This window comes from Nanorana parkeri, unplaced genomic scaffold (genome assembly GCF_000935625.1).
Source record: "Nanorana parkeri isolate BGI_ZX_2015 unplaced genomic scaffold, ASM93562v1 scaffold2105, whole genome shotgun sequence".
Classification (NCBI taxonomy): domain Eukaryota; kingdom Metazoa; phylum Chordata; class Amphibia; order Anura; family Dicroglossidae; genus Nanorana; species Nanorana parkeri.
The window spans coordinates 174,800-198,063 of NW_017308373.1; the positions used below are offsets into that span (position 1 = coordinate 174,800).

Sequence of the window (23,264 nt, forward strand, 5' to 3'; positions counted from 1 at the left end):
TGTGGCATGGTTTCAATAAAGTTGTCAATAAGTTGCATTATCAGTATTTTGTTAAGCATAATATGTATAGTATATTTTGAGGGGAGGTGAGGATAGGGAGGGTTGTGCTGGAATATACTCAACTGGAGAATGAGGACTGGGAGGGTTGTGGTGCCTTCATGTCAGTCCTGGTGAGGTTGAAAATTGTACAAACAGTACAAACAGTGCCTGTGTCAATGGCCTTTTGTTCATGTCAGACCTACCTCTCTCCCCATAAAAGTCAATGTGGATGCAAAAGCAGCTTGAAGACGTTTGATGCGGCTTAGAATGAAATCAAAGACGGGTCAGAAGGAGGTCAACTGCAGGTGCATCTCAAATTCCCCTATGAATGATCTTATAAGCATGTTAAGCTGATCTCAAATGCATGCTGCATTTGCCCATTGATACAAGCCCTAAAGCTCCTGAAGGTATTTTATCATGGGGAAGTTTGGAGGGGGAATGCATTGTTGGTAGTGCCAAACACACCACTCATTATTCATTTAAAGTTAAAATCAATTGTAACTGTTAGGGACATTATTACTTGTTTCTGCCTACATTAACAAGCATGTGAAAACTCCCATGTGAATAATGAATCATGAGACAGTTTACCTAGAGGTAATGCCGTGTGAGATATACCAATGACATGCAGCTGCTGCAAGTACTTTATTAAATCAAGTCCATAAGAGAAACTCCAGGACGGAAATTTAATTGTTTGTTGGTCCACCAATGATCCTAGGTGAAAATCAAAGCCTGCACATTTTACTAGAATTAGGGTGCATTGTCCCCTGAACATTTCTGACATAAAAGACACAAGGAACCCAGGCTGCCTGCATAGTTAATCTACTTTTTAGTGCCACTGATTCTAGCTACCTAGTTCTGAAAAACCCTGGATGATTTCAGCTACAGTGGGCAAAAATCACGTTTATGGGCAGAAGGTGATACTTTCAGATGTGCCGGCAGGCTGGAAAATAAACAGCAATTGTGCTTTTTGGAACAAATATAATTCCTTCATTCTTGATGAGCTAGGCAGCTCCCAACTCCACAGCATAAACATGCACGCTCAACTGAGGAAAGCTTGCATACTGATATCACAGTGGGCTGAAAGCCAGATTTTAGGGCAGCTGGATCATGCATACATATCTGAAAGCCCTCTAGAGGTTATGGCCCTAATCTTATAATCTGTGATAAAGCAAAGGAATGATCCAGAATAATAGGATTCTGATTGTATAACCTCTGTTTAATCTTTCTTAGATTATTCAACAACTAGGGCTTATCTCAATTTTAGTTATATAGAATTGTAAATGCTCTTGCACTACATAATTATTGGTATATATATCTATCTATATCTATCTATAAAGATATAGATAGATATAGATAGATATAGATAGATAGATAGATAGATAGATAGATAGATAGATAGATAGATACTGTATATAATAATAATAATAATTTAAAAAAACCTTAGCTCTTGTCTAAGTACATAAGTGGGGACCACAGTGGAATCAAACGTTTTAGGAGAGGAGAATAAGGGGGTGGGCTACTTGCTCTACAAATGGGGCATGTTGAATCCCGGCAGCCAGAATTGCCAAATAGGCAGGATCCCCATTGTTCTATAGAACTCTGGGTTGCCGTTCTCTGGCTCTGCCTCACATGCTATGGATCGGTCCTGGGGGTGTAGGCAGAAAGTTGTCTGACATGGAGCCTACCTGGCTCCCAGCACACTTACCAGAGAATACTTGGATCTGTCTCTCAGGGAAAGTATTTTAGTCCTTCTATCTCCCTCTGTTTATTAATCCCGAAAAGACTATTAACGTTTAAGCATAGGTCTGCTTTAATCAAATTTAGGGCTAAACTATAGGGCAATTTTTTATGAAATAATAGTGAGCAATTTAACCATTTGTTGGCTTCAACCTAAGTTATAGCACACCTAAATTACTATACTGCAATTCCTGCAAATGAGGTGATTGCCAAGAACTGGTTAAGTAGCTCAGTAGTATAAGATTAAATACCCCCATTTAGTGTAGCCCTAAAACTTTGTGTCAGGTCATTAAAGAAGAATTCCAGGCAAATAAAAAACCTATGCTTACGATGGGGCTACCCCTGCACTGCAAGGATTAAGTGCTCATTTTGGTCTAGGGGCTGGAATAAAGCAGAATAACTTACCTGATCCTGGCTCTCTCCAGGCTGCTATACTTTTCCACACAGCCTCTTCTCACCTGGGCTCCGTCAGACTGCTGAAGCCTTCACGTTTTATGCAGGTCCACTGACCTGCATTAGACGTAAGGATACGAGGAACATGCCATAGCCGGAGCGGAGGGGGACTGCAGTAGGAGCCACAGTCAGGTAAGTACAACAGCTTTATTTGCGCCCCCTAGACAAAACTAGCACTTAACCCTTGCAGTGTGGGGGTAGCCCTACTGCACGGGTAACTTTTTTATTTGCCCAAGTTCTTCTGTAAGGCTCCATTCACACATGAGCGGTTTTCGGCCATATGAATATGCATGGAACCGCTCTCAACATGAAAAACAATGCATTTTAATGTGCATTGTTCAGACTATTGCGGGGACTGCACGGTACGAAACCATGCATCCCGCAAAATAGTCCTAGCGCGATTTCAGGGGCGGATTCCGCATGTTCGCAGCTATAGTAATAGCCGCAAATGAGCGGATTCCGTGCAGTTGTAAAGATTTTAGCATTTTCGCGCCGTGCAGCAAACGCTATATATTAATGGAGGCTAAGAAATCTAAACTGCCTTGCTAAATGTAGAATATTCAGATACTCAAAAACTTTTATGGATCTTTACAATGCATCTGTAAAATGTATTTAAATACTACACAGGGAGCAATAATAAATTACATTTATAATATTATTAGCTGAAAAAGCTAGAAAGACAGAATGTCAATGCTATTTGGGGTTTATCTTCATAAGCCTTTCTTATTGTGGTCACTCCTGACTGAGTGCCCCTTCTTTAAGTTGTCCATGGACACACAGACTGATCTGTCCCCATTAGAGACTTTTTCACTATGGTGAACACAGTGGTCAAGAATATTGGCTACTTTTTTGATCAATAAAAAAAATAATAGTAGTGTATAGCCCTTTCTATGCTTTTTAAAACAGAAAAATAAAAGATCAGTTAGATATAAATAACCTTATCAATATGTGATCATTTTCTAAAAACATGTTTTTCTATCTTTAACCAGTTGACATCCGCGGTGTTAAACCCCCTTCCCATCCAGGCCATTTTTCAGTATTCAGCGTTGCGGTACTTTGACTGACATTTATTCCGTCATGCAGCGCTGTACTGAAATGAATTTTATACCCTTTTTTGGGGACAGATAGAGCTTTCTTTTAAATCGTTTTAGCTGCGGCGTCTCAGTATACCGCGAGCTGCAGCTCGTGGTATACTGAGCTTTGGGTAATGGGAGGATGCTAGTTTGTGTCCTCCTGTTACCTTTCGGAGATCTATGGGGAAAAGCCTTAACCCCATAGTTCTTCTTTAAATCAATACACTCCCTACGTGGCTGATATATTTTCCAAACAGCTAAAGAGTCAGGGTCTGGCACTGAACTACCAACAGCACCTTCTGGCAGCTATTCTATACATCTCTATATTTAATACACAAATAAAATTATGAAAGAGTAAAATTGTAAAAAAAAATTATTTAAGTTAAAGATGGGATTGCAATTATAACTCAAATGTGTGCTCACTGAAAATGTCCCATATTAAGTGATCCCTGATTATATGAACTCACAGACAGATAAATAATGATTTATTATAGTGTGAAGTGCGGTGATCTTGGGTCTACTTTTCTATAGTGAACCCGTTAGTGATGTGCACATATATATGTACATACAGCAAACTATGTTTAGAGTTCATGTAGGTTAACTTCCACCTCAGTAAATCAGGCCCAGGATCATTTCACACTTTAGTACAAAGTTATTTCATTTTATTTTATTTTAAAATAATTGAATGTGGGCACCAGCCCGTTACCTGTGTTAAAAGCTAAAATGATATGTTTTTAATTTGTTTAAAAATTGTGATGAGAAATTTCTGCTCTAAATTAGGAGGTCTAATAAAATGTCTGCTCTTACATTTACTCATTCAAAAATCCACCTCTGTGTACTTGTCTGATACCACATCACTCTGTGACTATGGCATACCTGCCTGACTTCACAGCTAAGCCCTGACCAACTGCCACCCCCTATCCTGTGAGGGGAGACAGGTGAGTATAGCTTAGCCCAGAATTCAGGTAGGTCAGGTTCCTAGTAACAATGAGAAACTAAGTCTGAGAGGTGTAGAGAAGAGGGGTTTCTTAAAAAAAGATAACAGCAGACTACTCGGGAACCTTCTATAAGGCAGAACATTTACTTTGCAAAGTTTCAAATACTTGTCAGTTTCACTTTAATCAGGTTAGTAGCCCATTATAGGGTTGTCATAGGTCACATTCTGCTGTCTACTGCAATATCATCTTCAAACATATAAATAAAGCTCTTACACTTTCGTCTTCATCATCACTCTTCATGTGATTGGCTACAAACTTTACACCCTCCACAGCTTCTTGAACTTGTGGAGAGAACTTTTTTGGACGCCTGTATCGGAATTCTTGGTTTCTATGCTGCTCATTAGAAGGCTGTTCATTAAATCTCTGATCATTTGTCTTTGCGGTAGCAACATTTACAAAGTAGCCAGAGTTTCTGCATGACTCCCCCTGGGTGTTCCTCTGGAGTTTCTGACTGCATGTGCTATTCTCTGGACGTCTCATGAAAAGGAAAACTGGGAGTTTTTCCAGAAAACAGATCTTTACCCAAATCGGCATTGTGTGCGTACTAGGAGACCTGTGGTGGACATTAAGGACGCAAACACTAGTGACAATAGAAAATGTCACCAGAACCATTGTGAACATCAGGTACTTTCCAATAAGTGGGACCTCAAGTGAAGTCGGTGGAACAATCTTGGAAATTAAAAGCAGAAACACAGTCAAGGCTAATAACACCGAAATACACAAGGTCATCTTCTGTCCACAGTCTGATGGAAGATAAAACACAAGTATTGCCAATGAAGTAATAAGAATGCAAGGTATGATCAAGTTGATAGTATAGAAGAGAGGCTTTCTTTTGATGATGAAATCATAAGTTACATCAATGTATTTTGGATCAAGTGGATTGACTGTTCTCCTTCCTGGCAGTTTTATGATATCCCATTCACCACTTGGTGTAAAGTCATCCTGAGAGGCCGAGTCTTTACCAAGAACCAGGTCGATTTCTGTGTAATCATAAGTCCACGAGCGGAACTTCAAAGTGCAGTTCTGTTGGTCAAATGGGAAATGTTTGACTTCTATCTTGCATGCACTTTTGTAAATGGCTGGAGGTAGCCATTCAATGCTGCCATTGTTTGCTACAACTGCATTGGTAAACAGGGAGACCTCATATGTACCATCAGCACTGACAAAAAAGAATAAAACATATCAGAGGGGATGATAGATAACACAAAATAGACAATTCTCTGGTGAACATGAATTATAACATAATAAAATATTCATGCAATCAGAAGGATAGCTAGACCACAATTCTAAACACAGACAAGACACTATTATTACAAATGTGAAGGATTTCATTCATTCATCAGGGCTATATTGGTTTCACTCTCTGTGTTTACTAGTTTGTATTAAATATGTTTTTTTGATAATATCAGAGATGCAGAGTAAAATTAATCCAAACCAACTAGACGTCTTTCGGTTTTACACTGCACTTGAATAATGACAGCTGCTACGTGCAATACAGACACTATTATAGCTCAGTTTCACTCTGACTTCTCACAATCCAGTTAAGTGGCTACAGCTCTGAAAATTGTATGTATGAATTAGGATGCAAGTCATCCTCCATTACACCCTAAATTCTAATACATTCTTATTCCACAATTAGGAAATTCTTCTTTGATTCTATTAAATATGATTTACACTGTCGGTAGCCTGCATTCCCTTCTATCTTGTTATAGTTTGAACAGCCTACTCTGTAACCAGAATATGATATTTAAAAATCTTTTTTCTATAGGCGTCCAGCCTGAAAGTAAATACACCAAACAGCATTTTAAATGGTAATGGAATATGTTTTCCTTTTTTATTTGTAATTTACCTTAAAACATTTTAAACCGAGTTAAACCCCATCTCTGTGCAAAAACTGGCACCTCCTCCCACCTCTTGCCCTACTCTCATCCATGTTTCTTGCTGTTTATACTTACCTAAGTCTGCTGTCCATGTCCCAATAGTCAACAGCCAATAGTAAGTGTCCTTGTCATGCATGCTGATGTATAAGGAAATAAGGAAATAAGCCACCAGCACACCAGAAGTCCACAGTATTCTTCCGTCTTTATTGGACGTCAGATGAACATTGTATCACATACTATTGCAATTTTTTGTGTAGCCCCTTTATCAGGCAAAATATACAATGTGGACCTCTGGTGGGCTGGTGGCTTATTTCCTTATACATTGATCTGTGCTATGCCATCCGCAGGCCATTTCAGCACCCACCAGAATACATCAAGTGGGATTCCAGTTTGGAGTGCGATGGGATAGTTGCATACATGCCATGCTGGCTGTGACATTGACACCCAAACAAGGACCCTCCTTCTGTGTACAGAGGAGAGAGCCGTAGCTTCGGCCGATCCTTCGGCTAGCTTCGGCCCCAGGACCCCAGTAGAACCGAAGGGCTAGTTTTTTTATTCTGACAGAGCCGTGTCAGAATAGGATATGCATTGCTAGCTTCCTATTGGCTATTTCAATTTGCAATAGCCAATAGCAAACTAGCTATTGTACCCGCCCTCTGCTGCAGTTCTCCATCAGGTCCACACTAGTGATTGACAGCAGCAGAGGGCGGGTACAATAGCTAGTTTGCTATTGGCTATTGTAAATTGAAATAGCCAATAGGAAGCTGGCAATGCCTTCCTATGGTAAAAAAAAAATATTTTTTTTGACGGCAGCAGAACCGTTGGCCAATAGAAAACAGTTGGGTGGAGCTAGCTGTCACTGCTAGCTCCGCACAATCGTTTTCTATACAATCAGCCGTACAATGTATTTCAGCCGTACCAGCCTGAAGTGAATAGCTGAACATCGTTCGGCTCACTTCGCTTTAGGTCGGTCATTCACTCGGCTGCCTACGGCAGCTTAGTGAATAGACCCCTATAGAGTTCCCTGTAGCATTATGCAGTGAGAACTCCATAGGACACCAATGGCTTCACACTGTGGCAGAGAGTGGACAGCCATATCTGCTCCCCATTGTGAATGGGCCCCTTAGACACTATATACACTATGTACAGTAGCAAAATCAGAAAAAGAAAAAAGCATTTTGCCACTCTGTGCCTTACTAACATACTGGGTCTCTGGCTTACAGACCTGGAGCAACTTACTGCTGCCCAGGCACCTAAATCTCTGCATATAAAATCCTTGCAATATAGGCTGTGCCTCATCAGACATGAGCTGTCTTTGCTCTTTCGCCACACAGGTAGTCTTGTGGTGAAAATACATTATTTTATTTACTCTCTACTACCAGAAACCAGAAACCCCCCACTACCTAAAAAACTGAATTGAAAAAAATAGAAATTAATTTAAAATTTGGTAATGATTACTCTAGTTCCAACATTTGGAAAAACATCATATATTAAATTCCAGACTTATTTTTTAAACATACTGGACACATTTATGAAATGAATAAAAAATATAAATTAATTACTTATTATAGAGGACAAGGTCAGGTAGCCAAATCTTTCGCGATGGGATACGAAGCTTTGTTATGCCTTCATATTCTTCTGGGTTCCAGGCCAGCCGGTAGTCCTCCCACTTCTACAGATGTGACACAGAAATCTTTTTTTGAAATAGAGCATTTTTTTGCAAGTGGAGAATAATAAGTATTAAACAGCATGTAAAATATTCTGTTCATCATTTTTTTAAAGCTGGAAGTAATTAAATGTCATTCTTTAGTTCAGTGTTTCCTAATTTCCCCATGACACGCTAATTCAAGCAAATCATAGCCGAGTAACTCCTTGCTTCAATCAGTTAAGATTTTAAATTGGATATTTTGAGACTTTGAAGTTAACTAACTCGGCAACATAACAGCTGTCATTCAGAACAGGAGTCAGCTGTTCTTACAAACTGGGAAATAGTGAACAATAAAATGTACATATACAATATAGAACAGAGATGGCTATAAAGAGCTCTACTGAGAATCAAATTACAACTATTAAGTGGTGTTTTTTGACAACACAAGTGGAATTTCCTTAAAAATATACAATAAAATTTGTTGCATTCATTTAAACTCAAAGAAGGAAATTCACAAACAGTGAAGTGGAGTGAAATGATCACATCAAACAATTAATCATGTTGAGTGCACTGAGAAAAAAAGGTATATATCGCGTAAATGATTGAATGTGTGAGGGAAACATGGGCTCACTTCACTGCACTTTACCTTCAATCATCCAACATTCTAGACCCGTGTTTCTCAACTGGTGGGTTGCGACCCAAAAGTGGGTTGCAACCCCGTGTTTCCCTCGCATGCCTTGTAGAGGTGCCTGTACCAAAGTGACGTCATATTCTGGCTCCAGGCACTTTTACAGGGTGTGGAAGGGAGCAGTACAAGCAATGCACATATGGATGGAGCTCCATCATAGCATAGCAGCCCCAACTGGATCCCAGGCTGAGGTCCCACTCCAGTTCTCGTAAGGTAGGGAGACTGGGCGGATCTTTAAAAAAAAGAAAAAAGAAAAGTGTGTATGTGTGTATGAGTATGCCTGTGAGTGTGTAAGATTGTGTCTGTGGTTGTGTGTGTCTGTCAGTATTTTTGAGGGCCCGTTCACACTAGTACAGTGCGTTAATCACACGGTCCTGTGCGCTTACTGAACTGTACCATGCAATCGCACCTCCCACACTTTCCGGCATTGCCATTTTAATGGCACCCTAAATGCACCTCATGCCCCCAGTTTGATTGCACGCACCGGAACCTGCGGTACCACAATGCCGTGTGTTTCAGTGCGACTTAATGAACAAGGATGAATGTGGGTCCTGAGATTACAGAGGTTGAGGACCACTGAGTCTAGACCAGCGGTGGCGAACCTTGGCACTCCAGCTGTGCCAAAACTACATATCCCAACATGCATCTGCCTCTGGGAGTTATGTCTGTGGCTGTCAGAGCCTTGCAATGCCTCATGGGACTTGTAGTTCCAAAACAGCTGGAGTGCCAAGGTTCGCCATCACTGGTCTAGACTATGCTAAAATGGTAATTAAGGACTTGGAAGTCGTCATTCTGGTTCTAGTTTTCAGTATGTACTGACTGACACAAACAGTTTCTAATTTTTCATTTGAAAATTGTTAAAAGGGAATGTTGTGTACTTTTACACATTTATTTATCATATTCAGAACTTAAAAATTGCAATTTTATTGTTTCTTTTTCAGCTTCACAAAGCTGAATAAGTTAGAGCAGGCACTATCCTGCCTCATACTGATTGCATGGATTCTCTGTAAACTTAGCAAGAGCTGTCCTTTCATATAAATAAACCCAGCACACTCTGCAACTGAAATGTTATAGAAACACTCTGTATTAAATGTTAGTAAAAAAAAAAAAAAAAGATTTTATAACATTAATACAAAATCATGTATACGAGCAGTTTATAAACATGTAGTTACAGTATATAAAACCATAACATTTACCTTGACCAAAAGCCATTATAGTTTCTCTTTAACACAGGGGTGGGCACCTCCAGCCCTGCAGCTGTTGTGTAACTACAAGTCCCATGGGCACTGCAAGACTGACAGCCACAGGCATGGCTCCCAGAGGCATGTTGGGGTTTGTAGTTAAAGCACAGCCTGAGGGCCAGAGTTGCCCACCAATGGTTTAACATGTGATTTTAGTATTTGTAGTTCTTATATCCTACCACTGATTCATTGGTTACATCTCTGTGCTGCTTGACAACAGGCTGGCATGTAATCATAGTCCTTATAGTTTAAGCTTTAATTGTGGAGGGAAACTTCACTAATTAGGTATAGCTTCCTTGTTTAGCAGTACAGAGATGCCCAAAATATGATTTTGTAGCAAGAACTTTAAAATATTTAGTATAAAAATAGTTTGGGATTATTTTTTAATCAAAAAAGCAGCAACACAGCATAAAGGTGCCAATGTTTTAACCCCACACTAGCTCCTTTTCAAGCTACACAGGTACTGTACTGCTTTGACTTGAAAAAGACCCAGATTTTATTCTGTGTTGCTGCTTTTTTGATTAAAAAAAAACAGCTATTTTTACACAAAATATTTTTGAAGTCCTTTGTGTGGGAGAATGCCTAGTATTTTTATCAGTGAACACAAAACATTCTCTTATTGGACGAGGGGTGGTGTCCCTTGTCCAATTCGAGAATGCCTTGCATCCATTGATAAAAATACTAGGAGGGTTTTTCACAAAGCTGCCGACGGCAGTGAATAAAGACCCGAAGTGAAGTGAGTTGAACGTTGTTCGGCTATTCACTTCAGGCTTGTACGGCTGATTTCAGCCGTACAACGGCTTGCTTTGGCTGGATTCGGTTCGGCCGAACATGCTCAGTATGTTCAGCTGAGCCGAAGTGCAGGAGTTCGACTCAGCTGATCCAACATCTGGATCAGCTGAGGTGAACCTCAAGCAGGCTACTCGCTGCCGTTCGGCCTATTCTCATAGGGGCCGAACGGCAGTGAGTGACTAGCCGAATGCCGCCGAGCGGCATTCAGCTCAGCTATTCTGCTCGGTACCTCCGTGGTACCAAGCAGAATAGAAAATCAGTGCAAAAAGTAGAGAGAAAAAAAGAAAAGTAGAAAAAAAATAAAGATGAAAAAAATAAAAATAATTGAAAAACAAACAAACAATAAAGATTAGGGATGTCCCGATACCGATGCTAGCATCGGAATCGGGCACCGATACAGGGCATTTTGACAAGTACTTGTACTTGTCAAAATCCCCCGATGCTTGCGTTGATTTTTTTTGTTTTTACTTTACCTTCTGTGGTGGGGTCCCCTGGGCCGGCTGTGCGGAGGAGCGTCGCATCACTGCTGTGGGCGGAGCTCCAGGTGGGGTCAGTACACTGAACTGCAGTAAATTCTGACAGTCAAAGCTGTATGTTCCCTGCGGCGGCTGTGCAGGGATGGGACAGGTGGCTCTGTAAATGCCTGTCACTGCAAGGAGTGTTTAGCCTGGCGGTGTCTGTACAGTCTCTGCAGGCACCGCCAGGCCACAACATCCTGCTGTTTGGGTCATTGTGAGGACCCTTTCCTGTGCTCCTCCCCTCCACTGGCCACCAAGGACTCAGAAGAAAGAGGTTCTGCAGGAGGAAGGTGAGCCCCTATGGGTGATGGCTGGGAGGGGGGGTGGAAATGGGAGACTGTGAGGGGGTGGTATGCTGACTTTATGTAAAATGTATAGCTGGTGGTATTCTGCATAACTGTATAATGATTATACAGGAACGCAGAATACCACCAGCTGTACAGGACTACAAATTCCAGCACTGGCGACACTACCAGGGGCGCAGTGGTCGCGATTGCGACCGGGCCCTGGCGTTTCACCTGTTGGGGGAGGGGGGGCCAGAGAGGAAGAAGAGGCCCCCCCGAGATAGTGCCGCTCCTTCCACAGAGAGCCGCCCACCGGAGCAGCAGTGATGTGATGCTCCTCTCCAGCTCAGCGCCGATGATGTCCTCACATGTGAAGAAAATCGTGAGGCACGCGATCGAGGCAACAGTGAGTAAGACGGGGCCTGGGCTTAGTTTTTTGTGATCTACTGCTGCAGTGCATTCTATATGTACTGTGCACATACAGTACATATAGAATGCACTGCAGCAATAGATTTACAATTCTCTCCTGCTAATCTGAGTGGGTTAAATGATCTGTAGTACAACTACATGTTATCTACTATTATGTACTATGGAGCATGATTTAACCTATTCATGTTAGCAGGGCAGAATTGTAACTCTATTACTGCAGTCTACGGGATGTGTGTGCTGTAATTGTACCATGGATCATGATTTAACCTATTCATGTTAGCAGGGCAGAAATGTGAGCGCCTCCCACAAGCTGAGCACCGAGACGCGATGCAGCGATCCTGCCCAGCGGCGACTACAAGAGGCACCTCATGAGGCAACAGGGATCGGAGTGAAACTGTGAGTGAGGCAAACTGGGACGGGGCTGGCTGTAAATCTATTGCTATAGTGTACTGGACGTGTGTAATGTATATGTAGTACATATATACAGTACACACCTTCACTACACTCCAGCAATAGATTTACAATTCTCCCCTGCTAACATGAATAGGTTAAATCATGATCCATAGTACATAACATGTAGTTGTACTATGGATTATTTAAAGTCACCTGTCCCTTTAAGAAAAAGTATCGGTAATTGTAATCGGCAAGTACATGAGGGGAAGTACTTGTACTTGGTCCTGAAAAAGTGGTATCGGGACATCCCTAATAAAGATCATTGAAAAACGGAGAAAAAAAAGCAATAAAGATCATTGAAGAAAGGAAAAAAAAAAATAAAGATTATTGAATAAAGAAACAAAACATTAAAAAAGTAAGAAACAAATGGGCAGAGCTAGCAGTGACAACTGTTTCCTATTGGCCAGGACCTGCTAGAGTCTAGCAGATCTGTCATTGCAACTGGCCGGAGCCAGCCATGAGATCACAGCCGGCCCTGCCAAGTTGTCATTGTGTACCCAGGTAAGCTGGGGACACTGATCAGTCATTGCAACTGACCGGAGCCAGACGTGGGATTACGGCTGGCTCAGCCTAGCTGTCAGTTGCGAGGCTTTCGGCTACTGCTGATCCTTCAGCTAGTTTTGTGAATAACCCTGTAGGTGTTCCTTGAGTTGCAGCTGTGCTGAGGAAGCAACCCAATGGGGGCAATATATCAAAACTGGAGCAAACAGAATATGGAGCAGTTGCCCATGGCAACCAATCAGCATCTCTCCTCAGTTTGTTCAGGTAAGATTTGAAAATGAGAGAGAGAAGCTGATTGGCTGCAGTGCAAATCTCCTCCACATTTTGTCTGCTCCAGTTTTGATAAATTCCCCCATTGTGTTTTCAGAGCAGAGGGGAAGCCATTCGGCTAATCGTCATACAGGACATTGAAGAGCACTGTAAAGCTGTAACTACTTAATTACAGAATCACCATGGGCTAATCAGGCATGGTATTTGCATACTTACATTGGGCCAAGCATAATACTTTATACTTGGAGTTCATCTTTAAGGCTGCATATGGAATATGGGCAGTGGCGTAACTAGTGACCTCAGGGACCCATGCAAGAATCCCATGAAGGCCCCCCCCCACGCGGCCGCGACCTCTGCGACCCTGGTAGTTCCGCCACTGAATATGGGACCTCTGTGGGGTTATTCCTACTACAGTGCTTTACAGGTTCCCCGTGTGCCAATCAGGTATGACATATGCATATTTACATTGGGTCAAGCTGGACCAATGTAAGTATGCACAATACTATATATCTAGAGTTCAGCTTTAATGCACAATGTTACAGACACAAAAGGCCATTTTCATGTACAGTTTACTTTGATTGTAAATAAATTGCAATTCATTCTAATTTATTTACAATCAAAGTAAAATAACTTTCTGTGTCTTTAAATGGTCACAACTGTGAGAAGCAGTTTATAAACATAAACTAAATATAAATACTAACAGGGTTATTCACAAAAGGGTGAAGAGTTTGGAGAAGGCAGAAGAAGTGAACAATCTAGAACAACATAGCTGAACTGGAAAGAGAGCTGAATTGGATAATTTTTCCAAATCAGCGATGTTGTCCTAGATTGTTCACTTCTCCTGCCTTCTCCAAACTCTTCACCCTTTTGTGAATAACCCTTTAAGAGATGTGGTAAAGAATTGTACTTGCCTGCTTGAGCCACACATTAGTTGTCATAATTTGCTCCCGTTCATTCTGCAACAAAGCAGACACACACTAATTGAATACACGCATTATCAGTTATTACCAGCTGTACCTTGTATGTTTGTTAATACGTGCTTTATGTGAATTATAAACAGAGTAGGCTTGATTTACTAAAAGAGTACAGCATGTTCATTTTGCACAGTGAATTTTCACTTTGAATAGAAATTTTCATTTAGCCTAGTAAACATGGGGAAAATTGCAACATTGCAATAAAATACCCAATCACATGCAAGGAAAAGTAAACAAAAACAGGAGTTTAACTTGCATGTAACTGGATGATTGAAGCCAGCTTAAAGTGACACTAAACTCAGGAGTTAAACCTTAAAATGCATTCAAGTACCTTAACTATTAACCAAAATGTATCCTATCTGTGTCTCACTCAGCTGTAGAACCTCAAATCATCTCTAAATTCATGCTGACACTGTCCTTGCTTCTGGAGGGTGGCTACTTTTGTTCTCTATTGTCCCTTGTGTGTGTTGTAAAGTAGCCACCGCTCAAAGCTCACACCTGTGATGGACTGCAGTGTCAGGTTTAATTTACTCATTTGTATTGAGATTGTAGTCCATCATGGGAATGAGCTTGGAGTGGTGGCTACTTTACAACATACACAGGGACCATGGGGAACAAAGGTAGCCACACATCAGAAGGAAGGACAGTGTAAGCACCAATTCAGAGATGATTTGAGGATCTACAGCTGAATGATACACGAATAAGAAGCATTTTTGTTAATAGTTAAAGTACTTGAATGCAGTTTTAAGATTTAACTCCTGAGTTTAGTGGCACTTTAACATCACCTCACTCACTAGCTGTAAAATACCCTTGCACAGTGGAAATACACTTTACTAACTTAAACAGCCTATCCACCTTTAGTAAATCAACCTAAATATTGCAAAGGTATTCAGTGTGACGTACGCCCAGCCCAGACTCGCTGTACGTCAATATCACGTGACCATACACCAGTCTGAACCGAGCGTGAGCGTCACAAGGACGTGGCGATACCACTCTCAGCCTCACCCTGCGCAGAGATTTCCCAGCTCGCAGGACACAATCTCAGGCCAGCAGACTGAGAGCGATCGTCACCAGGGTTGGTTAACTCCGCAGTTAACCCTTTACCCACAAAACTTCCACTGCCACCATGTATTTTCCGGAATACAAACCGTGCCCAGCAAATGCTGCGACTATTCAAAACACTTAAACAATGCCTGTGATGCTGCTGTCCTCTCAGACAGGAATCTGACAGGAGTCACTATACAGTAGCGCTCTTCAAAGAGCAAGGATACTTTAAGTTCGTATTTAGAGCGTAGAGATAAGCTTAACGATTTTTAATATCGTCCTTTGATAAAAGAAACGGTGCAGAAAATATACAGAAAAAGATTTAATAAAAAGAGACACAATATATATACAACAGCAAAATAAAAGGGAATAAAAGAAGAATACTCAACAGTCCTGGAATTGTGAGTTCTGACAGAGTTCAGAGTTCAAGAAGAAAAGTGGAAGTCTGCCGGACTCTCCTTCAAGCCGACTTCCAGCAGATAATGTCCAAAGATTAAAGGGGAACTCTTCTGCGATGTTCAGACTTCTAGTTCCTCGATGATGTTTAAAACAAGAGCCACTCTAGTTACCAACACAGAGTATTTTATAAGACCCTTTTGGGGGGTGTCCCGAAGCTAGCCCCTAGGCCGGACTGGGGCGGGAACGCAGGCGGAGGATGAACCTTTATTTTACCTATCACCGCCCAAATTCCAAATTAATAAAATGTAACTTGATTTTCAACCTCAGGTTTTATGACTTTTAGAGAGAATGCGAGGGTCACCTAGGTCACCCCTCTCCAGACCTGATTGTTGATATAAACTGTCCAATTCTAATATATGGAGGACCTGGTGCCATGCCCTTTTACGACAGCCATAAACGGCTTAGCAGAGATGTGTTTGAATTTCCCTCGGACTGGGCAATAAAAGATCACAGCCAGAGCATCTCTTTGTGGAATGTGGGATGTGGTGGGGGCTTGTCACATCACTAAATGAAGGACTGCAGGTGCTCTGAACTGGGGCACAAACACATTCTATTTTTAATATTCAGACTCAGACCCCCTTATTGTCACATTCAGAAATATATATTAATAGATAATTTGTATCAAAAGTTCAAAAGTCAGGTGTGAAAAGCATAAATATCACCGTAGAGGCAAGCAGGACCCTTCTCCTTACCGGTTTTATCACACTTTTAGGGGTCTATTCACAAAGCTGCCGAAGGATCTGGCCGTAGCTTCGGCTGAGTCGAACTCCTTCTGCACTTCGGGTCAGCCGAACATGCTGAGCATGTTCGGCTGATCCGAAGCCACATGAAGCAAGCCGATGTACGGCTGATTTCAGCCGATGTACGGCTGAAATCAGCCGTACCAGCCTGAAGTGAATAGCCGAACAGTGTTCGGCTCACTTCACTTCTGATCGGTCATTCACTCGGCTGCCCTCGGCAGCTTTGTGAATAGACCCCTTAGTGTACAACTGTCCTCATATTGAAGATGCAACAATCATGGGTTTAAACTGATTTATGGGGTCTTTACACTTCTATGTTTTATTGCGTTGCTGCTTGCTGCATCTTTGGTATGGATTCAATTAAAATGCATCCTCCATAGGAATGAATGCTTATACAGGTATATCTAAAACATGCCTAAAAGGCATTAAAAAAATTCACCACACCTCTTACACATGAATGAAGCCTAGATGGACTCCGGCTTTTGCAGTGAGCCAAAGCTCCACTTGCTTCTGGCTGTGCTTAGGTCCTGTTCAGATGTTTTCCAATGTTCTCCATAAAATCAGTAGTTCCAATATAAAACATAACCCCTATAAACTGATACTGAAACCTGTTACAAGTATAATTCTGAATTAAGTACAGATGGCCGCAGAACTGTAACTTTCAGCTATCTAGAATTATAGACACAGTCTTGGTAAATAAAAGGTTGCTGGATTTATGATAACTTGGCATCTGATTGTGTTGCTTGATAAAACCTCAACAATACATTTATAGAGCCACATTCTTCTAGAACCCTTTCCAAGAACATAGTTTACAAAGGTTCATTATCACTATATATATCCCTTACAACCTACTTTTGCCAATTTTCCAAAAGCAAAAATGCTTCTTCTAGTCTCCTGAAAGGTCACTTATATAGAGTATGGTATCCACATCACAAATACAGAAACAAGTTAGTACAAAATTATTATAATTTAGATTTACACAGAAGCATGTAGCCAGAGACAGAGAACATCTCATGGTTAAATTTAATAATGACTGTAATGCACACAAAATCAAATAGACCTCCTAATTGCATTTGAAAGCACGTCATTGTTTTTATGAAGTGCACATTTCCCGACTACCTTGTAAATCTCTACATTATGCTAGCAGTGTGCTCTCACTGCTCTCTTATTAGCGGGAACATAATGTAAATAGTAACAATGCCATTGTAACATAATGCATGCACCCTATATTGGAGTCAGTATACAGTCATTTGTGTTTTAGAGTAATACACTAATAAAGGACATACTTCAATAAATAGGTTCACACTATGGCTTTCCAAGAAATGTTCGCTAACGGTGCTTACTTTGTTTTACCAGATTATGTACCTGTACAACTTTTTATAACACTATGGGGTCTATTCATACAAAAAAAAATAGCAAAGCTATTAGTCCAGCAAAACTGCATGTACATTCATTATGTGCGAGTTAACTAGCTATTTTGAGGATAGAGCATAATTGAATGTTCTTCTGTGTGCATATCTGTAAACAAAATGTGGAATCTATGTATAAACTGTATAGCACTCAGGTAAAGTGCCCTAATCTGCTGCATGGCTGAGAAAAGGGTTAAGGAGCCTTACATGGGCATTATATCACCGACCTATGTTTATGTCAGTGGTTAGCCCTTCACTGAATATGGAGTACGTCTCCTTTTGGATCTGACGTTCCAATCTAGGTGGCTTGTGCCTTTTAGGACCTTAGAAAGTCATCTGTGTTATTATTATTACATAGTATTTATATAGCGCCAACAGTTTGCGCAGCGCTTTACAATATAAGGAAGACATTACAATCACAATACAATTCAAGACAAGATGGTAAGGAGGGCCCTACCCCTGAGGGCTTACAATCTAAAAGGGGAGGGGGAAGTGATACATGAGGAGGTAGCTGTGTGGTGATGAATTGAGAACGTGAAGGTTCAGTGGTTAGGTTGAGGTGGGATAGGCTTCCCTGAAGAGATCAGTCTTTAGGGAACGCCTAAAGGCAGTCAAGGTGGGAGACAGATGGACAGGTTGGGGTAAAGAGTTCCAGAGGATGTGAGAGACTCTAGAGAAGTCCTGGAGGCGAGTATGGGAGGAGTTGACGAGGGAGCTGGAAAGCAGGAGGTCTTGGGAAGAGCGGAGGGGACGGTTAGGGTGATACTTTGAGACAAGGTTTGAGATATATCCGGGGGCAGAGTTTTGGATGGCTTTATAAGTGAATGTTAATATTTTGAATTTTATCCTTTAGGCGAGTGAAAGCCAGCGGAGGGATTGACAGAGGGGGGATGCAGACAGGTGGATGAGTCTAGCAGCTGCATTCATGATAGACTGAAGGGGGATAGCCTGTGTAGTGGAAGGCCAATGAGGAGGGAGTTGCAATAGTCAAGACGAGAGATAACAAGGGAGTGAATGAGTAGTTTTGCGGCTTCATTGGTGAGGAAGGGGCGTGTTTTGGAGATGTTACGAAGGTGAAGGCGGCAAGATTTGGATAGTAATTGGATGTGGGGAAGAAAGGTGAGGTCCAAGTCAAGGACCTTGGCATGAGGGGAGGGCTGGATAGTTGTGTTATCACTCTCAACCGAAATGTTGGGGGAAGGTGCACGGGCGGGAGGAAATATCAAGAGCTCAGTTTTTGAAAGGTTGAGTTATAAGAAATGTTGTGACATCCAGACTGATATGTCAGTTAGTAGATTAGTGACACGCAAGGACACTGAGGGGGTGAGTTGTGGAGTGGAAAGATACATTTGAGTGTCATTGGCATAGAGATGGTATTGGAAGCCATGTGAGGTTATTAGTTGACTAAGGGCGGGGGGGTAGATAGAGTGGAGTGGAAAGATACATTTGAGTGTCATTGGCATAGAGATGGTATTGGAAGCCATGTGAGGTTATTAGTTGACTAAGGGAGGAGGTGTAGATAGAGAAGAGAAGGGGTCCAAGGACAGAGCCCTGGGGGACCCCTACAGAAAGAGGAAGAGAAGGGGAGGAGTTGGAGTTGTAGGTGACACTAAACGAGCGCATAGCTAGGTAGGAGGAGAACCATGAGAGAGCAGAGTCTTGTAGACCAAGTGAGTGGAGTTTTTTGAGAAGCAGTGGATGGTCAACAGTGTCAAAAGCAGCAGAAATGTCTAATAGCAAGAGTAAGGAATAGTGGCCATTGTTTTTAGCAGTTATTAGGTCATTGGTAAGTTTTAGGAGGGCGGTTTCAGTGGAGTGTATGGGGCAAAAGCCAGACTGAAAGGGGTCCAAAAGGTTGTTATTAGCGAGGTGGCAAATCAGGCGGTTGTAGATAAGGCTTTCTAGTAGTTTAGAGGTGAATGGGAGTAAGGAGATAGGCCTGAAATGATTGAGGTTGGTAGAGTCCAGTGAGGGTTTTTTGGGCATTGGGGTGACTAGTGCATGTTTCAGAGGGGTAGTAAAGATTCCAGTAGAGAGTGAAAGATTGAAAATGTGAGTAAGAGAGTGTAGGATAGAGGAAGAGGGTGCCCAAAGTAGTTTTGAGGGAACAGGGTCTAGGGGACAAGTGGTGAGGTGGGTGTCAGAGAGAAGCTCTGTAACCTCCTCTGTGGTGACGGGGTCAAAAGAGAAAAGTAACAAGTGCGATGGTGGTTCTGGTACATTAATAGGGGAAGTTGACTGTACAGTGGCGATCTGATCCCGAATTGTATCTATTTTGTTTTTGAAATGAATGTCCTGGGCAGTGAATGAGTTAGTGGGTGGTGGTGGTGGACAGATTAGAGACTTGAAGGTAGAAAAGAGTTGACGAGGTTTGGATGAGAGTGTGTTAATGAGAGTGACAAAATAAGTTTGTTCGGCAGCACTGAGGGAGGAATTATATTTTAGGAGGGCAGCTTTGTACAGGGTGAAGTCTTGCAGAGACCTAGTTTTCTGCCACAGTCGCTCAAGAGTGCGGCTTTGTCTTTTTTGATGTCTGGTAACTTCAGTTTGCCATGGATGTAGCGGACGTAGTCTAAGTCTGCATGTAGTGAGGGGGGCTAAGGTGTCTAGGGAGGATGAGAGTGAGCTGGTAAAAACTGAAGTAGCCAGGTCAGGGCAGGACAGGGGTGAGATCTTGTCATAGAGGGAGTCAGTAGCAGAGTGGAGAAGGGTCGAGGTGGCGGAGGTTTCTCCGGGTCACAGTGTGCCGTGTAGGGGGAGTCTGTGTTGGAGACAGGGTGATTGTGAAACTGACCAGGTTGTGGTCTGAGAGGGGGAAAGGGTTGTTGGAGAGGTTGCAAGGAGTGCATAGGTGGGAGAAAACAAGATCAAGTATGTTACCTTTAGAGTGAGTAGGAGTCTGTGTCCATTGAGTAAGATCAAAAGAAGAGGTTAGGTTAAGAAATTGTGTGGAAGCCGGAGTGTTAATGTTAATAGCAATGTTAAAGTCACCAAGAATGATAGTGGGTATTTCCGAGGAGAGAAAGTAGGGTAGCCAGTCAGAGAAGTCATCAAGAAAGCGAGATACTGGTCCGGTGGCCGGTATATAACGGCAATCCTCAAAGAAATTGGAGAGAATAGGCGAATACAGTGGGTTCCAAAAGAGGAGAAGGCAGAATTTGAAAAGTGCATTGTGGGGATAGAAGGATACCCACACCACCTCCTTTCCATCCACTGGGTCTGGGTAAGTGTGTCCAGTGGAGGCCACCATGGGAGAGGGCAGCAGGGGAGGCAGAGTCAGATTCCTGAAGTCAGGTTTCAGTAACAGCTAGCATGTTAAAGGAATTGGAGAGGAGAAGATCATGCACAGCGGTGAGTTTGTTACAGACATAGCGGGCATTCCAGAGGGCACATGAGAAGGAAGGACTGATTCTAGGAAGCAGGGGAATAGAAATCAGGTTGTGTGGATTAGGGCTGCTGCCAGAGGAAAGGCAATGGTGGTTAGGAGGTTGAGTATTAGAAAAGAGGGGGGCAGGATTGGGGGAGATATCTCCTGAAGTCAGGAGAAGCAGAAGGGTAAGTGAAGTGAGATGAGAGGGCATTTTATACGGGTGAACATGCCCCAGTGTCCTGGAGGTAAACCTAGCATGTGGATTCAGAATGAGCAGGAGATGATGAGTGCAGTAATAGGGAGAGGGCAGGAGAGAGGGCGAAATATATACATTGTGGGTCGGAGGGGGGGGGTAAAGAAAAAACAATTTAAGAAGAGATGCCCAAATAGTGAGAAGTAAAGGTAGGGAATTCATATTAAGAGAGGAGTGAAGAAATCAGAATTTGGATATTTATATTTTTCAGATATGTTTAATGTTTAGCGGAGAGAGTGACCTTACCCCTTGGCTGTGCAGAGTAAGTATGAGACAATAAAAATGAATGAGGAGTAATAGGAATGAAAGTGGTGGCAGTATGCAAAGAGAGGGGTATGGAAAGTTTAAAGTGGGATTGTATGAGTGACAGGGAGAGTGGTAGATGCAAAGTTCAATATAGGATGGTACATGGCTTAAAGGAGAACTATGGGGTAAGTGTTTTTCCCCATAGTTCTCCTAAGGGTCATGGGAGGACATAAACTAGCGTCCTCCCGTGACTCAAAGCTCTGTATATCGCGAGCTACAGCTCGCGGTATACTGAGACCGCCAGAGCCTGGATGGATCCCGACATTACTGTCGAGATCCACCCAGCTGTGTGATTGACAGCTAGCTCTTCCTATCTAGAGGCAGAGCCAGCTGTACCCGCCCCCTCCCCTGTCTGTTCCGCCCGTCAGCGCTGGAAGATCGGAGCGGGGAATCCCTGCAGGGAGCAGTGAGTGACAGTCACCGGTCACTGCAGGGACATGATCGAGAAGTGAGCGAGCAACGGTATGTGTTCGCTCACTTCCAAATTTTTTGAGTCGACCTGTGACAGTTTCATTGTCACATGTCGGCTCGAACTATGCGGTTGAGTGAAAATCACTCGCCTCATAGTTCTCCTTTAATATTAGATGTTCTTCCATTGTAAGGAATGGAAGTACAGATATTGGCTCTATTTTATTTATTTATGTATTTATTCAATAACCTGCTTTTCCAACAGCCTGGAGGCTGAAATATTCTCTCATAATGAACACAAGATCATGAAGCCCATTCAGAGTCTTTTTTTGGGGGGGTAGAGGGTTACAGGCAAATGAAAATGATATTCAGTATATGAAGTACATTTTTACAAAGTTGAACTTTACACTTCAACCCACCCTTGAGATGATTAAATCCCACTGGGTGTAAATGTCACAAACCGTTACTTTGTATAAAAAAAGCTGCAGGGGTTTCATCTCAGTGACACAGAAACTCTATTTTAAGAATTCTTCATGTAGTTACCAAATGATTCCTGTCACTTGTAAAGCCAAGAATGTAACAATCAGTGACAGACAACAAAAAACAGCAGAACAGAAAACATGACAGCAAACAGATACAATCTGTCACAGAAAAGAGCATTTACTAGAATCCAACATAACCAGGTTAACTCACAATTGCATTATAACATCAGGCCAGTGTTCCCAGATAACAACCCGTTAAATAGCATAATAGCAATGCTTTTCAAGGACACAAAGGGGTCTATTCACTAAGCTGCCGTAGGCAGCCGAGTGAATGACCGACCTGAAGTGAAGTGAGCTGAACACTGTTCGGCTATTCACTTCAGGCTGGTATCTGAAGTGAATAGGCTGAAATCAGCCGTACATCGTCTTGCTTCGCATAGAAATAGAAAACGTTTGTGCGGAGCTAGCAATGACAGCTAGCTCCGCCCAACAGTTTTCTATTATCTGCTGCCGGCTAAAAAAAAAGAAAAAAAACTCTCCCGGGCGCTCTGGGAGTCTCCCGCTCCCGGCCGCCCAGGAGAGAAACACTGCTTTTTCTTTTTTTTTTCTTTATTCTGACACGGAGCTGCGTCAGAATACAAAAAATAAAAATAAATGTTTTGCCCATTGGAATGCATTGCTAGATTCCTATTGGCTATTTCAATTTGCAATAGCCAATAGTAAACTAGCATTGTACCCGCCCTCTGCTGATGGACCTGATGGAGAACTGCAGCAGAGGGCGGGTACAATGCTAGTTTACTATTGGCTATTGCAAA

At 42.1% G+C, this 23,264-nt stretch overlaps 1 protein-coding gene across 1 annotated transcript in view; it reads right to left on the bottom strand.

Annotated features, from left to right (window-relative positions):
• Positions 1-23,264, bottom strand: part of CHRNB4 (cholinergic receptor nicotinic beta 4 subunit) — a gene marked incomplete at its 5' end in the record, with an annotated part of 38,128 nt that overhangs the window by 10,786 nt on the left and 4,078 nt on the right. Inside the window, 3 exons of the mRNA XM_018572684.1 lie at positions 4,514-5,459; positions 7,743-7,852; positions 13,916-13,960. Coding sequence (XP_018428186.1) covers positions 4,514-5,459; positions 7,743-7,852; positions 13,916-13,960 — 1,101 coding nt within the window. The remainder of the gene's footprint in view (positions 1-4,513; positions 5,460-7,742; positions 7,853-13,915; positions 13,961-23,264) is intronic.